The sequence below is a fragment of the Eublepharis macularius genome, chromosome 1, assembly GCF_028583425.1.
Source record: "Eublepharis macularius isolate TG4126 chromosome 1, MPM_Emac_v1.0, whole genome shotgun sequence".
Lineage (NCBI taxonomy): Eukaryota > Metazoa > Chordata > Lepidosauria > Squamata > Eublepharidae > Eublepharis > Eublepharis macularius.
Window position 1 is genome coordinate 134,332,545 of NC_072790.1, and position 16,808 is coordinate 134,349,352.

General features: G+C 37.8%; 1 protein-coding gene across 4 annotated transcripts in view; it reads left to right on the top strand.

The window, feature by feature from the left end:
• Positions 1–16,328, top strand: part of ZDHHC14 (zinc finger DHHC-type palmitoyltransferase 14) — a 97,892-nt gene extending 81,564 nt beyond the window's left edge. For 2 of the 4 annotated variants that reach the window (XM_054969967.1, XM_054969974.1), the window contains exon 9: positions 13,061–16,328. In XM_054969967.1, coding sequence (XP_054825942.1) covers positions 13,061–13,462 — 402 coding nt within the window. In that variant the 3' untranslated portion in view covers positions 13,463–16,328. The remainder of the gene's footprint in view (positions 1–13,060) is intronic. The other 2 variants (XM_054969980.1, XM_054969986.1) reach the window with 1 other exon arrangement.
• The last annotated feature ends 480 nt before the right edge of the window (positions 16,329–16,808 follow it).

The following is a 16,808-nucleotide window of genomic DNA, read 5'->3' on the forward strand; positions in this document are numbered from 1 at the left end:
AATCTTAGGAATAAAACAAGCAGAACATTTAAGTTTCTTTAAACTAAAAAGGTAATTATTATTTACCTTCCTTGAACCTAGCTACATGACATTTCTCCTTATCTCTTCTTCCCTCTCTCCCTCTAAGCTACTATATTATTTTAACCTAAATAATCAAAGAAATCCTTCCATTTTTTCCAGAAGTCAACCTGTTTTGTAAGTAGGTAGTCAATTTGGCCATTGAAGCATATTCGTGAACCTTATCTCTCCACTCTGGGACACTAGGACAAGCATCAGTTTTCCATTTTCCTGCAATAATACTCTTGCTGCTGTCACCATATAACGGAAGAGATCTCCTTGTTCTTTTCTCAGATTTGTTGGTAAAATATTTAAGAGCATGCTTTTCAGATTTAATTCAAATCTGAGTTTGAGGATCTTTTGCATCTCTTCATGTATTTTTATCCAATATTTTCGTGCTTCCTTACAAGTCCACCACATATGGTAAAATGTTGCATCCATATTCTGACACTTCCAGCAATGTCTACTGTAACTGTTACTAATCCTTACAATATCTTTGGGAGCAATGTACCATCTAAAAAACATTTTATACCATTTTTCTCTCAGTACCTGGTAGCCTGTACATTTTATGTCTTCAGTCCATAAAATTTCCCATAAATCCATTGGAATAGATTCCCTGAAATTTTGCATCCATTTTATCATACAAGTTTTGACTTGTTCCGTCTCTGTGTGGTGTTGCAGTAATATTTTGTAAATCTTCCCCAAGAGATGCGACAAGTTTCCATATATTACTAGTTCATATTTTGTTTTTTTGCTCAGCCTGCCACATTCTTTGATAATTTGATCCTTTAATCTTAATAGTATTTGGTGATAAGTCGGCCACGGAATAATTTTGCCATGGGCCTGGATTTCTTGCCAAGTTTTTATGTTTCTTTCTTTATGTATCAGTGATTCGTAGCTTAGTTGATGAATTTTGTTCCTGACTGCTACATCATAATAGGTGTTAATGGGTGACATCAATGGGGAAATTGGTGGACTCAGTCTATTTCTGCACTGAAACCATATTTTAAGCAGACAAGAGATTGTCTGCTTAAATCTCTTACAATGTGAGTCCCATCTTGTTTGCGAATAGATTTCCATGATTTCTTAATCCATAAATAATTATGGATACCTTCCTTAGCATACTCTGTTTTTGTCTTACTTTCATTTCTTTAAATAAAATGTTTTTAAAAAAATCACAAGTCCATTAGACCAGTCTGGTTATTAACAGTCCTGGTCCTTCTGCAATGATTACTAAATTTATGAGGATTTCAGATTCAGGCCAGATCCCTCCACTATGGACTCTTGCGTAGGGACTGAAAAAACAAGATTTTTACCTAGAGCTATTCTCACAGCAAAAATGTTCATGTTATTTACAGTAGTACTTTCCTAGTTCACAATTTCAGGTTGTTGTCAGAGGACTCTCAGCATTCTCAGAGTCTCTCTGTGACTCATAGTACTAGTATTCCTGGTTTCATAATTTGATCTTTTTCTCTGCTCTGTTTTATTTTTATTTCAGCTGGGCAGTTTCATTGCTGTTCTCCCTTTGGGGTCTCAACCATCCCAAGTGCTATGGATGACCAGCCTTATTTTCTAACTTTATCAAATCATCACTGGATATCATTCTGTGCCCATCAAGCTCACCAATTATATCAAAAGATAACATTTGCCTAACAAGCATGTCATGTGTATAAGAGGATAGATGTGATTGGCAGGGAAAATAAATAGGAAGATGCTCTAGTACTTTTATATTCTTCTGATATTATTGATATATATATATATATATATATATATATATATATATATATATATATATATTCTTCTGATATTATTTTTAAAAAATTCCACTTAAATAAATAGAATAATGTACATTAGTAATCAAACAAAATGTTTAGGAAGAGATGAAAAGAATATATGGGTTCTGTTGTACTATAGATGGTGCATTGTATATCATATCAATATATCTAATTCTCAACATGACCCCTGGATACTTAAATCCAGAGACTAGTGCCATGAAGAGACAAAACAAATTTTTCTACAAACGTAAGAAAAGCCTCCAATTTTTTTTTAAATCTGAAAATAATGCATTGGGAGGTTAAAACCCCCCATAATAAGAGAAACAGTGCCTGTAGCTTTAATAAATGAATGCCGTCAGTGGCTGTTGCCGGTGTTATTACGTGGGTTCCCGTTCATGCATATCCTTAGATACAGGGCTCATTTCAAGGGGGAACACACAGGAACGCAGTTCCAACAGTTCCCCAAAGAGGTCACATGTCAGGTGGCCTCGCCCACCTGACTCTCAGCCATTTTGGGCCCGTTTCGTCCTGGATTGGGGCCGAAATGGCCCGGATTGGACCTCTGACAGGCGGTAGATCACTCTCCTGCTCAGCAGCAGCCCAATCCTGACCATTTTGGGCCCCTTTTTGCCATTTTGGGCCCAATTTCGGCCCTGAATGGCCAGGATTGGGTCCAAAACAGCCAGGATAGGTGATATCGGGGTGTGGCATATGGAAATCAGTTCTGCTAATGACACATTTCCGGTGATGTCAAGGGGCGTGGCATATGCTAATGAGATATGCTAATGAGTTCCTCCAGCTCTTTTTCTATGAAATGACCCCTGCTTAGATACATGTGGACTCTCTAACTTGGGTTCAGCTTGCAACCAATTTGGAAGAATTAAATTCAGTGTCAGAGGGGAAACTCTTCCTGCTTCCACAGCTAACTGGCTTGGAAATTCATGCACTTGCCAATTAGAGGGAGCATAATGTGTGATTTAGGACTCTTTACCTGGATCATATGCAAACAAACTCAAAGTGCTTCTAATAAGCTAACAGTAACCACAAAACAACCAGATCTTTCCCAAAACAAGGTTTAGAATTTATTGAGGTAAATATAGGGGTACAGAAATTGAATATGTAATCAAGCATAAGAACAGTGAAATTGTTGTGTTCAGAAGGATGTATATGAAGAGTTACATGAGAGGAGAGAGAGGGAAAGTCAGAAAGAGCCAAACCTCTGGCTGAGTGAGACTTCTGCACAAGGAGAAGGAGAGGAATTTAAAGAAGGGGAAAGGAGATTTTTTAAGGGAAAAGGAATGAACAGAGAATGAGTTTACCTATCCTCAGTCTGCTGAGGTGAGTAAAGTATGTTGCCTGTTTTGATGATCCATAAATTAAGAGTCGGAGCCTTAGAGTTTCCAAAGGTCCTGAGAATAAATAAAAGGGTAAGTCAGAGGAGGGATGTTCCTTTAAAAAAAGGAAACATACTAGAATCCCAAAGAAAGAAAAGCAGAGTCGGCAGCCTCTGAGCCAGCAGTGGGGATTAGACTTCAAAGTTTTGACTTGGCAGAGCAGTCATCATAGGAGTTAGCACAAAATAATATCAATGAAATAACTGTAAAGTACAGGAATTTGTGGTGTGTTCAGGATGAGAATCTATGGATTTTCCTGATTTTGACTGACTTGCATTGTCTGACAAAATTACATTGATAGACTAAGGTGGGTGCCTGGCCATGCAAGCTCCTGGGGCAATAGATAGGCATGCAGATGTCCCATCAGTTAATGTCTCCTCGAGGTTTTGGATGCTTGTTAACATAGACTTAAGGATAGCCATGACTTCATGTTCTCCAAAACAAGGAATTGCCAAGGCAAATTTAGCCAGGATGAAGTTGGGGCAGAAAACACACATCTAGGAAGGAGGTGCTTGGTAACACCAGGCAACCACACAGCCGTAGCTGTCAGTTCAGGGAAGAACTTCACATTGGGTTGGGTTCAGCCTCAACAGAAGGTGCTGACTGTCACAGATCTTCCCTGATTTTCCTTCCCTCCTACACTTTATTCCTCTCAATCATGGCAAAGATGATTCTCCAGTTTGCAGGACACACACAGGTCCATAGGCTGCAGTGAGGAGGGGAAAGGGGGCAAATATTGCCGTTTCAGGCTCTTCTATTAGGGGATAATATGAAATTCTGCCTTAAGGGATCTTGCTTAGTATCTTATTTATGCATATGTACACAGAGAGCCAAATAAAAATTGTTCCCTAAACTGGTACATTTCTACCATGTATATGGGCTGCATGACCACAGATTTTAGTTTATGCTCTTAGTTTCCATAGAGCTCCAAATAAGGTCAAAAAATTATGAGCCCACAATGTTTTTAGTAGCCAACCTACCAATGTATGGATTTAAAATCCAGATGTGGAGAGGGTATTTCTAATCTCATACTTTCAAAAATACAAATTAAAAATCCAGTTATTCTGGGGCTGCATTTTTTTAAAGGGAGGGATTCAAAGAGAAGAAAAGGAGCATAAAGGTATATAATCATGGCCCCTATTGCGTAAGAGTCTTTTATGACTGGTTTCCTTTCACATATTGCAATGGGGTAGTTGTGTTAGTCAGTTACAGCAAAATAAAACCGAAGTGCACTGGCAAGTTAAAGACTAGCAACATTTATTTCCAGTGCATTAATGAGTCTCAGCTCACTTTCACAGAGTCTTACTAACGAAAATACTAAACAAAAAAATCCATTTCCCAAACTGGCACTTACTTATACTAAAAAACTACAGAAGGCTTTATAGGGAACACCCTCTTCATTTGAGTCAGATATATCTAGAAAAGTCAAAATTTATTTTACTACCAGAACTCAACTCAAGAACATGTAAACAAACAGTTCCTGAGCATTTGTAAATTATGGATTTCCCACCCACAAGATAGCCATAAGTACCATGCATAGCCCTCAGAAAGTACCATAGAAAACCTGTTTCCAAACTGTTTTCTCTTAAGGAAATGGCACCTTCTGTAGCAAATGAAACAGGTAATTATAGTTTACTTATACTTTCCCATATGATTTAGCTTTAGGACAAGGAAATCAATGGGAGTAAGAGTTTCTTGCAAAGACAGAGATCGGATTCACAGAACACATAGGCTTGTACCTATGAGAAAATTTAAGGTTGCACAAGTGGGTGGAAAGTTTTGCTGATTTCCACCCCAGTAAATCTCTGACCCCACCCCCCACCCCCCACATGCTGTTTCTGTAGGACTCCTATCTCCTAGGAGCAGCATGGAGAATATTTTGGAGTGGGAGAGGGATGAAGGAAGAGGAGGGGAGAGGGATGAAGTAATACTGTGCACACAAAAATCACTTCCATCTGTAGAAGCATAGTGAATGCAAGCCAAATCTTGTTGCTTCTCTGAATCATTATTTAAATATCAGCAAGCACAGAAAAATATCAACTGTGTGGCCTTTGCTAAACAAAGCAGGAGGCTTTTGTAAAGTTCTAGCTTGGTCAGTTGGAGAGAGTCAATCTACACTGAGTTGAACATTCAAATAGTTTGGACTCAACCTGCCAGGAAATGTGCTGGAGATCAGGGAATAGGAGGCTCCATCTGGGTTGCTTAGGACCAATTGCAAGTAACCAGTAGCAACCAGGTGACACATTAATGACGAGATTGATAATAAAGACGGTATTTATCCACATACAAATATGTTTTAATTGTTATAGCAACCAGTTAGGGTGTGCATGCAAGTTTGGGAAGCATATTAATTTAAATGAAATATGATTTAAGTCAGTATTTTTTCTTTTAAAATCAATCCATTCCAACTCATAGTGATTAACTTGTATTCTGATATTGACATAAAAATTTTAATACTACTGGTTTCATAATATTTCAGAAATTAGAACAGACTTCCTGGTATACTCTCACCAAAATTAACACTTTCTAGTACAGATATGTAATGATTTTTTTGTTGTTATGGCTATGCCTTTCATCATTACTCAGATTTTTTTCCCCATAAGCATCCCAGGGTACATTCTAACTCTGTAAATTACATACATTTCGACAAATTTTTGTCACCTTTCTTTACCATCATTGTCTACAATATCAAAATCTGTTGGTTCTGTAAAGTTTATTAATCATTTGCCTTTATGATTTCGTGATTAAAAGTACAAATTTGAGAAAGATGAACTCAAATGGCAGTCTCCATGACAGCAATCTAGGTGTCACTTTCCTATTGGAAATGTTATTCTCTGCTATAATCTTTTTGTAGTGTATCAGATAGCTTGTGCAGTATAGTTCCTAATTCATAACAGTGGTAGCTAAGAGAGTTGGTAAAATTGTCGATACAAAAGCCATATGAAATTTTTCTATTTCATATAATCTGTCTAGTTCATTCTTATTGATCTCTAAATTTAAATACTGTCTCAGAATGGAACATTGGACTTACTAGGATTTCTCCTTCTACTCAAAAGACATGGAGATCATTTTTGACTAATGGTGATTCCTCTCATTGATACAGGGGGCAAGAACACAGCATAGCTTCCTAGGGCCACTGGCGCGAGGCGCAGTTTGCCTCCTTTTACCGTTTGAAGAGTTTTAGAGCAGAAAACTACTAGTAACCAACATAAAAGAGCTCATAGCAAATCTGGAACAAACAGAATTAATGTCTCCACACTGAAAGCATAAACAGCTGAACATAACCATATGAAGGAGATGGTCTGCAGTAACAGATGGCCTGGAATAACAGGATGATAATGCCACTCAGATGGCAGAGAACATGACAACATTCCTTGTCTGGCAGTCATGATGATCTCATCCTAAAGACAAGTTGGGTCAAGGGTGTCCCACAGTATAATCAGAGAAACTCACATATACTATGAATAACCACAGTAAGTTCAATATTCTATTCTCAATCAGAGGAAGAGGGCATCCTTCACTGATGGGAGGCAGTATTCTTATCCAAGGAGAGCTAACTGCCAAGCAACATTTGAGTCCCGTGGCAATGTAGAGACCAACAAGATTTTCAGGATTTAAGCCTTCAAGAGTCAGAGCTCCCTTCTTCAGACCCAAATAGGAATAGAGATCCCTGATCCTTTATATGGGTGGAATGTTAGAAAGGAGGGCATCAAGATGTAAAGGTACAATACACCTTGATTAGATGGGAGGGGTGTATCAAAGAAAGTTGTCAGGATGTAAAGGTATAATGGTACAATGCAGCCTGATTAGTGCAGAAATTGGCATCTGTAGTGAGATAAGAATCCTCAGTTTCTATTCAGCTCTGAGGGATCCATTGTCCTGAATTTGTGAATGAACTCCATTTCAATAATCTCATATTGTACCATCCCTTTAAAGTGTTTCTGTTTGAGGTAAGCCACTTTTAGGTCATATATGGAATGTCCTGGAAGATTAAAGTGTTCTATCACTGATTTTTTAGTATTATGAGTTCTAATGTCAGATTTATGTCCATTTATTCTTTTGCTTAGGGACTGACCTATTTGTCCAATGTAAAGAATGGAAAGGCATTGCTGACACTTAATAGCATATATAACATTGTAAGATGAACAAGTGAATGAACCTGAGATGGTATAACTGGTGCTATTAGGTCCAGTGATTGTGCTATCAGAGTAAATACGGGGATAGAGCTGGCATCTTGGTTTATTGCAGGCAGAGTTTCTGGTGCCTGAGGCTGGGGGCAGCTTCAGGGATGTTGCCATCCCCACGCACATGCATGCCTGGACTGTGTGATGACATCACTGCATATGATGTCATCACGCAGCATGCTGCTGAGAGCTGGCCCCATTGGCACAGCAGGCAGCTGGGACAGTGCACAGGTGGCCTTCCAGCCCTCCCGCTCAGTTGCCCTGCGCCGCCCTGGCCACCTGCTGTGCCTGTCCTGCACATTTTTCTGCCAACCTGGGGCATTTTTCAAGTTTGTAGAAACATCTATCTTGTCCATTCGCAGCTGCAGTCTCTGGATTTAAGTATCCTCAGATTTGGCCAGGTTGAGAATCTGTTCTTGAAGCTAAGTAAAGTGCAGGCACTTAGTAAACCTCTCATTCAATGCAACCTCTCTCTGTTTTTAAGAGTTCTTGTAAGTCGAATATTTTGAACATCAGTTTAAAAACCCTAAAATCAATTTGCCACATTATCTATCATGGATATTCTCCAGAGCTTATGCATCTTTTTGTTACCTAGTAAAGAAGGCATTCCTTTATTCATCATTTTCAAATTTGGCATTCATTTGAAAGAAACAAATAGCTCTCAAATGCTTTCTAGTGCTTTCTCAGTGTAACTACAGTAGCTTGTTTTATTGCTTAAGGAGAATGTCGTGAAAGGCATGTTTTTATTCAAGCTGGATCTTTAATGTATAAGATGATAAATACTTTGGCTCCAGTTTTAGTTTTAAGTGCTTTCCTGGATTAAGGCTGAGGTACAGTGAACTGCATTCACAGTGAAACGTTGTGTGATAATAGAGGTCATTTTTAAAAAACAACTGTCAATTATTAATTTGTAAAATGGTTAAAACACACTTAGCTATTTCAAAGAGTAATAATGATAATGAATGAGACAAAATGCAATAAAGTTATTTTTAATATAAAGAATCTAAGTATTTTGCATTAATTTCTCTTAGGGAAATCAAAGATTGGTGTTTCTAGGAATGTTTGAACTTGCAAAAACTGATCTCACACATGACTTTGCTGTCTCAACTATAAAGAGATATGGAATTATTATTTAACAACCATAACTTTTTTATTTACATTATTTTAATGGCAAATGCAAATTCTTTTTGCTTATGGAAAGTTTTAAGCTTTAGTTAAGAATCAAAAACGGAAATGAGAACTGCACTCTGCATGCCTTTCTTTTTTGTAGGCTGCTGAACACTTACCCATGTATTTAATGCTCGATCACTTCAGAGGCATCCTTTCTATGCTATCAATCCTCCCCTTGACCAGCCATTCCAGATTCTCCAGAAAAAGGGAAATGAAGGCCAAGGTACACATAACACAAGAGATTTATAATCAGCATTTTTTAAAATGCGAAAGGAGGTACAGAGAGTAGAAAAGGCAGGAGTGGGGAGGAGTCGAATCTTTTCCCCATGCCATTTTCTGTAAGCATATACCCCTCCCTCCAGGGAACAACAACGTAGCCCAGCAATTTAGCCTAATTTGTGTACGGTGTCTGGATCATAAATGTCTTTTTTCACAGACATGAGAAACATGAGAAATAGTTATAGATAGCAGAAGTATTTTAGTGCAAAAATCTAAGGCTATGTATAGGATATAAGTCCTAAAGTCCTAAAACAGCAGCCCCACAATTGCTTGATCAAATCCAAGCCAGACTCATAAAACCATTGCTTCTACTCTTTTTGGAAAATGAAGACCTACAGTATGTAAGAGACTGATTTCTCATAGGACTTAATGGCCTTTCTTACACGTTTATTTGTTTGTTTATTTATTTATTTATTTATCACTAAGATCCAAGGCCAATTATAACTCTGAGAATAAAAATACAATATAACCAACTGCTAGGACATTCACTGAACAAGGTACAATAATGAACAACAGTTACGACGTTCAGAGAAACAGATGCAATAGGGGATGGTAGCAGAAAAAATTTAAACAAGTATAGAGATGAACACAAAGATTAAATCTATCTGAACCAAAGCGTAACTAATTTAGAATGTTTAGCAGCCTGAAAACTTGGTAGTAGGATCATCTACATCAGCAGACAATACCAAATAGCATAGCGTTTAGTCCCTGTCCCTACCATGGCATCTCTCTGAGCTATTTTTTATGGCACTCCAGTAATCTGGGTAGAAAGCCCTCTGTCCAGGGTGTGTGTGTGTCAAAGGGGGCTACCTCCCACCTGCCATTTCAAGTGCTGCTTACAGCCACTCAAACCCCTAGCAGGCCTTCTGGAAGAATAGCACCTACCCCCCTGTTGAGACTCACCGGTCTCGGGGTTCTTTTCCAACCTGGGGGACTCTACACACACTTGGTCAGTCACTCACAGACACAAGGCTTATATATAAAGATGTTTATTAATTCAGAAGAGTGTATGCAGGGAGCAGGGACCACTCTATTAAGGCACAAGCAAAAGGCATTTAAATAAAACAATAAAAGCTTGGCTATTATAACTATAGCTAACTGACTAAAACATAAAGCTGGCTAACTTAGCATTTCTCTGAAGAGAGCTTGAGGCTGATACTCACAACCATAGTCATAGGTCTCTCACATGCTGCTGGAAAGGTTAGCATGGAGTCATCCTTCCCGCCTCCATGTTGTTGAGATTCTTTGAGCTTCTTCATGGTTTGGTCATCCTTGTTACTGAGGGCTGAGAGGAGCCATCTTTTCTATGATTGGTAGCCAATCAGAGGTATTCTTGCAATCAGCATTACTAGCCTGAGAACTGAGAGGAGTAGTTGCAGAGCTGAGACTCCCTTGTCTCTCAAGGACCTTTCCCTAGGCAACAGCTCACAGGTGCAATTAATTAGTGGAGCTGCACATTCCGCTCCCAGGGTGTTAAGTCAAAACTGGGCCTGTGGAAACTTAGAAGCCTGAACCAATGTAGGCAATGAACTTAAAGGGGCTCTGCTAGACACCCTCCTGAATAATTCATTTTTGCATAGTTTGCGGAAAGCTAGGAGAGTGGAGGCTTTCCTGACCACTTCAGGCAAGCCATTCCATAAGCTGGGGGCTACCATAGAGAAAGCAGTTGTGCAGGCAGCTGTTGATTTGCCCAGCTGTAGGGTGGTATTGTCAGAAGACCCTGTTCAGATGAGCGAAGCAGCCATAGCAGAACATTAGGAGGAGAGGTGGTTGCACATATATGAGAGGCCAAGGCCTTAAAGGGGCTTTAAATGAGATGGTCATGACCTTGAATTGAGCCTGGTAAGCCAATGGAGTGACTGCAGAATGGGAGTGATATGCATTCTCCATCTAGCTCCTGAGAATAAACAAGCTGTGGCATTCTGCACCAGCTTTTAACTAGGGTATTTCCACACAGATGTTTTGGTTTGACCTGGCTATCTAGTGCAGCACTGTTTGGGGGAGCATGTGCATGACTTCATCTTCTATACATCCTGTTTGTTGGTCCCATCCACTTTGGCATTATTTTCCTTACCTGAGTCCATGCGGCAGCTCTTTCACACTCCCACCGGAGAACTTTGAGGTGGCTTTTAAAATTGGTAGTAGCTATATTGCTGTAGTATTATAATAATTGTATGCAATAATGTACTACTTCTCATATTTCATTTTTTTAAAAGTAAATCTCCAGCCATTTTATTGCAGAATAATACTGTGGAAGGTAGTGTCTGCACATTTCTCTTTATAACTCTGCAATAAAAAGGTTTAGAGACATGGTTTTTAAAAAATTAAAGCTGGGAGCTGCTATATTGTTGCAGTAGATCATTATAACATTATAGAGCCATAATGATTAAATATTGCTGATCAAAACAAAAGCCTGAAAAGCCCTGTGGGGTTGAGGCACGGAAATTTGTTGTAGGGATATGTTTTTGCCATTGTGAATGCCACTGAATTGGCAGGACCAAGATGAGCTATTGGAAGAATCATCTCCATGTGGAGCAGTCTGGGACAAGATAATGCTTGTATAAAATAGTGGCTACAAATATGAACAGGGAAATCCCCGGTTCAAATCTCACCTTAGCCATAAACATATGTGGTTTTAGGCAAGCAACTCTCTCTTTCTTAGTCCCTCATTTGTACTGGGACTAATACTAGCCCGCTTTACAGAGTTGTTTAAGAATTGCTGACAATGTATGGGAAGTTCTTTGAACAATGGAATAGTGTTAACATGCTAGTTTTATTATTATGGTAGCTCTTAATAATAATATGAATATAGATTTGGTGTGGAACCTTATATTCTCAGTTTGATTTTAAAATGATCTGTTCTGAGTCTTTTTGAGAAAGGCAAACTGCAAATGCTGTAAAATAATTTGTATTTAATTAATTAATCTTTCCACCTTACTTTCAAACCTGCTTTAAACCATATGAGAAAATCCAAATCAAACCATACGAGAAAATCCAAAATAACATCATAAGCAATTATAATCTTGTTTATGACTTTAATAAAAAGAAAAAAACTGCTATTAAAAATAATTGCAAAAACAGTGTTCATGTTATTTTTAAGCAACAGCATTATGAGATGCAAATATTGATTGCTACTTTGCATGTCTGTATAAATTTGCCTTGATTTTGTTTTTGTAAGTTACCTTTGACCTTCATACATCTGAATACCATAATGATTATATGGTGTTCTGAATTATTTATAGAACCATCCATATGTGCTCTTTACAAAGTTGTAATCATTTTGAGGCTATTATTTTATATAACTTAAGTCTTTCTTAATGGATCAAAGTCATATACTCTCTGATGTCAGTAACTCAAACAGATGAGCCCATTTAATGGCCACTTACTGTGAAGTAGTCCCACTGACTTCAAAATATAAAACTTATCTAATGTTGTAGCTCTGACAGAAATCAAAAGCTTTGTTTCAGCTTGAATCAGGATCCTAATTATGCATGCGTGTCTTTGCATGCATATGATCAAATCCACAGTATTCTGCACGATGGGTGGTTCCAGGTATCAAGACACACATTTAAAGTGAGAACTTACTGTGTATTTCCATAATGTGGCTACTTCTTTTCCTAGAGTGCATTATCAAAAAGCATATTATCCGGTGGGCCCTCCTTCAATGTCATGTTAGTAAAGACGTGTTACCAAAAATCACCAAACGTATGAACTCTGAACATGTACCCGTGAGAATGGAGGCAGTTACCATACATACAGAGTTCTGGAGTGACTGGTCTTCTTAGACATGTGTGAAGTCATCCTAGAGAACCTGGAACAGCATTACATTGTCTAGCTGCTGGTAGAAAAGCTCTCTGGCATTATGTAGTGACCCAAAGCAACCTTGACCAAGAGTAGTCATCAGGCTTACACAGAAGAATAATTACCTGTTGAAGAAATGTCAGTATTTTTCAGAGATTGTTTCTTTGGAGATAAATGAGGATTCTGGCTTTCACACACAGCAAATGCTTGTGGTAATATATACTGTCACTTTCCTGGAATGCACTGAGATGTTGTGCTTGCTCTTGTTTGTCAGTTTAACAAAAGAATATTACTAACAACTCTCTTCTTTCTCCTCACATTCCATTCCTCTTTCATCCACTTTCTTCCATTTCTTTCTCATATGCTGTGTATTTTATTATGGCATCCTTCAATTCTTCAGTGTGATCAAGATCAGTGCATTCAGAGCACTAAATTCGTTTTGCAGGCTGCTGCCACACCACTACTCCAGAGTGAGCCCAGCATTACTAGTGAAGAGCTACCTTTACCAGGAAAGACCACTATCAGTGCTCCCTGTGCTGCATTAACACTAGGGCAGCCGACTCCACCCTCCTCCATCCCAAACCTCACGTCCGAAACAGGTTTGTCAGACATGATACCATTAAAGGAGGATCCTGAAAGCCATCAGTTTCTTACGCCTGAAGAAGCTCCATCACCACCTGGAATGCTGCCAATGGGGAGTCCTGTATCACATAGCCATACCATGCATGTCCTCAGCCTAGCCAGCCAAGACTCATTGCATGAGGACTCAGTACGTGGCCTTGTGAAACTCAGCTCAGTCTGAACAACTTTATATATGACTCTTGTTATACAGATTTTATTTACCAATGATAACAAAATTGCAACACCAGTTTTCGACTCTGTGGCGTACACATGTAACTGAAACTTTGCCATGTAATGGATTCTTCTAAAAGGATTGTTTTTATGCAATGGAATTATGACATTCTTTAACAGCTGGAGTACTAGTGGCTTGGATTTGATGGCAATGTTGATGTCTGAATGAGAACCTAAATGTACATTAATTCTGAATGGTAACAAATGGAATCCAGCAATCTGGAATCCTTGTTCTATAAAGGTGATTATTATAGTACTTTAAAAAATTATTGGATATAAGCATCATGCTCCATGTGTATGAAACTATTGTGTAATACCACCTTTGTAGCCAGTGAAGGATGGGAATACCTTTTTCTTGTTACTGTGCTACTAATATTTGAAACAGAAGATTAGCATTCCGTTAATACAAAAACAATAAGGACTGCCCTTGTGGATCTGCACGCTATGCTACATTGTATGTTACAGTAGTACTGGTATTGAAAGAAAGTGCTGCTTTATTATTTGTGCTGTTTCATGTCAAAGACAGTGCAACAAATCTAATGGACAAATATGGTGTGTGTTTTTCCAACTCAGTCAACTTTATTATAATTAAATGAGTTGATAGTATTTCAAATGTAGAGGGCTATCAATTTTTGCATATCATTTTAATGTTGAGTATCTAAAACAAGGTATTGTGTTGTGCCACACCATGGATTTTTCTCTGCTGCCTCACATGACCACATTAGATGTCGATATCTAATAAAATGGCATCCTATATATCTCTGGAGCTACATGGATTTCAATTTCTCTCAAGCTGATATAATTAAGAAGCTTAAAGGTGTAGCATTAAACCAATTATGAACTGTTTTGTTTTAGTATTATGTGCATTTTTTTAAAAAAAGCTGTTTCATTTTAGGACACAGTGTGTCTTCAGCTAAGCTGAATGTTGAAATTAACTTGAAAGTAATATGTTCTTTGGGACACATACAACATTATCAAGGGGATTCTCTTGAGTATATGGTTTTCAAGGTAAGGATGTCAAGGTTTTAGCAGAGAAATATATATATTGCTGGGATATATATGCTCACTAACTGGTATCTTCTCATGGTTATTCTCAGTTATATATTTTTTTCTGTTATTTAAGACTTACATATTTATGGTACAGAATTGTTTGATGCTTTTATTTGGGGGTTAAGAAAAACCACTTGTAACTTTTTTAAAAAATCCCCTCAGGGATAGCCCAAGAGAGTAAATGATGAGAATGGTATGTATCATTGCATTTCACCTTGCTTTGAAGATGGTAGGACCTGCAATAATTTCTCCTCAGGACAAAATTTACTGCGGACTATATTCAGAATTCTAAATCATTACTGCAGGCAACTGTTTTTTAAAAAACTTGGATTGTGAAGATATAAGTTTGTTGCATTTCTGATACATGGAAAAATACATTTAAAAGGAAAATAAAAGCACAATGTTTAAATTTGAGTAAGACCATCTCTATTACAGAAATGCTAGCAAGAGCCCTCATACTGTGTACGTAAACGGTATTTTTTTCCTCTGAACACGGATAGACTTTCACCTTGTTGCATGTATATAAATGAGGGGAAAATTGATATCCACAGGTTTCTTATTTTTGTTTTCCTTTTTGCAGAAAGCTATGCATGATCTGCAGTTATCTGGTTGCAAACCATTAAAGTATAATGGTTGTGAACCATTAAAATGTTTACAAGTTTTCATATGAAGGGATATTGCCGCTTTTCCTGACTGACCTCATAGGATTTCTTTAAAATCCTGCATATATTCTTTCCTTTAGCATATGAACATTCCAAAGAAAAAACAACTTTGAGATTAATTCTCTTGGCTCAGTTTTTTTTTAATTGCTGTACTGGCAAAAAGTAACAGAAGAACATGTGTAGTGATAAGCACCAATAAATAGCAACAAACATGGAAGAGGTACCTTTTTGGAGGAGGAGGGTGGGGTTGACCTCCACGCAACAGCCAAACACCTCAGAGGCAACAATCCCAAATCAGGTTGTGACCTAATGATGTGATGAAATGGCCAGAAACGTGATTAAAATTACATAGTACAATTCTGGGAAGTTGGAGGAGTTTGAGGTCTTGCTACTGTTCCTTTCTGTCAAAAGTACTCTGATTTTGCTGCAGTTTTAGTGAGAGGAAGGAAGGCTGTCAAAAGAAAACACAGGCCTTGTTACTCATTGCATTAAAATAGGGTGCCTAAGCATTTTCTGGCAGTAGAAGTAGTAGTTCTGTCAACATAATTGCCTGTGTGGGTTGTACTACTTGTAGGGAATTCGTTTTTTTTTTTAAAAAAGCAGTATTTGATTAGTTCAGTGAATTTGTTTAACAAAGCCAGTCTTAATATTTTACTAATTCCACAGATGCCAGAATATGGAGCTTGCATTCACCACAGTATAGAAAAACATTGACAATAAATATTTTACTCTGCCATTATGATTTCAGAGCTGTGGAGTTTACACACTGTTCAAAAATACATCTGCTTGCATTTTCACAGAAATCCTTCATTTTGTTTTTTAATAGCAGCATTTGAATGGCCTTGCCATTAGGAAATAGTCAACAGCATTGTGCACGATGTAGGTCCACAGTATGCTACTGGTAACAGTTTTATTGATGGAGGAGAGTGAGAATATCATGCAGTTGATTCTAAGCAACTTTCTGTTACATAAAACTTTAAAATGCAGCACCTTGCTTGGGTTTTTTTAGTGCTCGAGGGAACAAAAATGCTTGATGAAAGAAATAAAGTACTGTGAATATGTATTTAGAACAAATTTTTTCCATTTGCATTGATGTACAGTAATTTTTGGCTGTTTGTTTATAATCTTTTATGACCTTGTGTTAAAGAATAAAATTACAGCATTTTTAGGCATCCTCTTCTGTTTTAAGATCCTTCCTTTCATTTATACTGCTTCACTTTTCTTCTCCGTCCTTAGTTTATCTGCTTATTTTAGTTGCCATGACACTTCAGCTCTCTTGTATTGTTGGCTCATGATGACATCTGCTGGGAAACAGTGGAATGGATTGTGTGTTCATCTGCAAATGACATACAGTGGTTTCAGAAGCAGAACTGTACAGATTGTCAATATGTAGGTCTATTTTCACTTGGTTCCAGTTGCTTGAAATAGTTTTACATAAACACACTTTACTATTCAGTGGTTCAGCTGATTGCATCTACTTCTGTCTTCTTTTTAACAGTGCAGTCCTATGCATAGTGTTATTGTATTCCAAGCCCATTGAAATGTATGGATTTAGACTGCAGTAATTCTGCATAGGTTTGTACT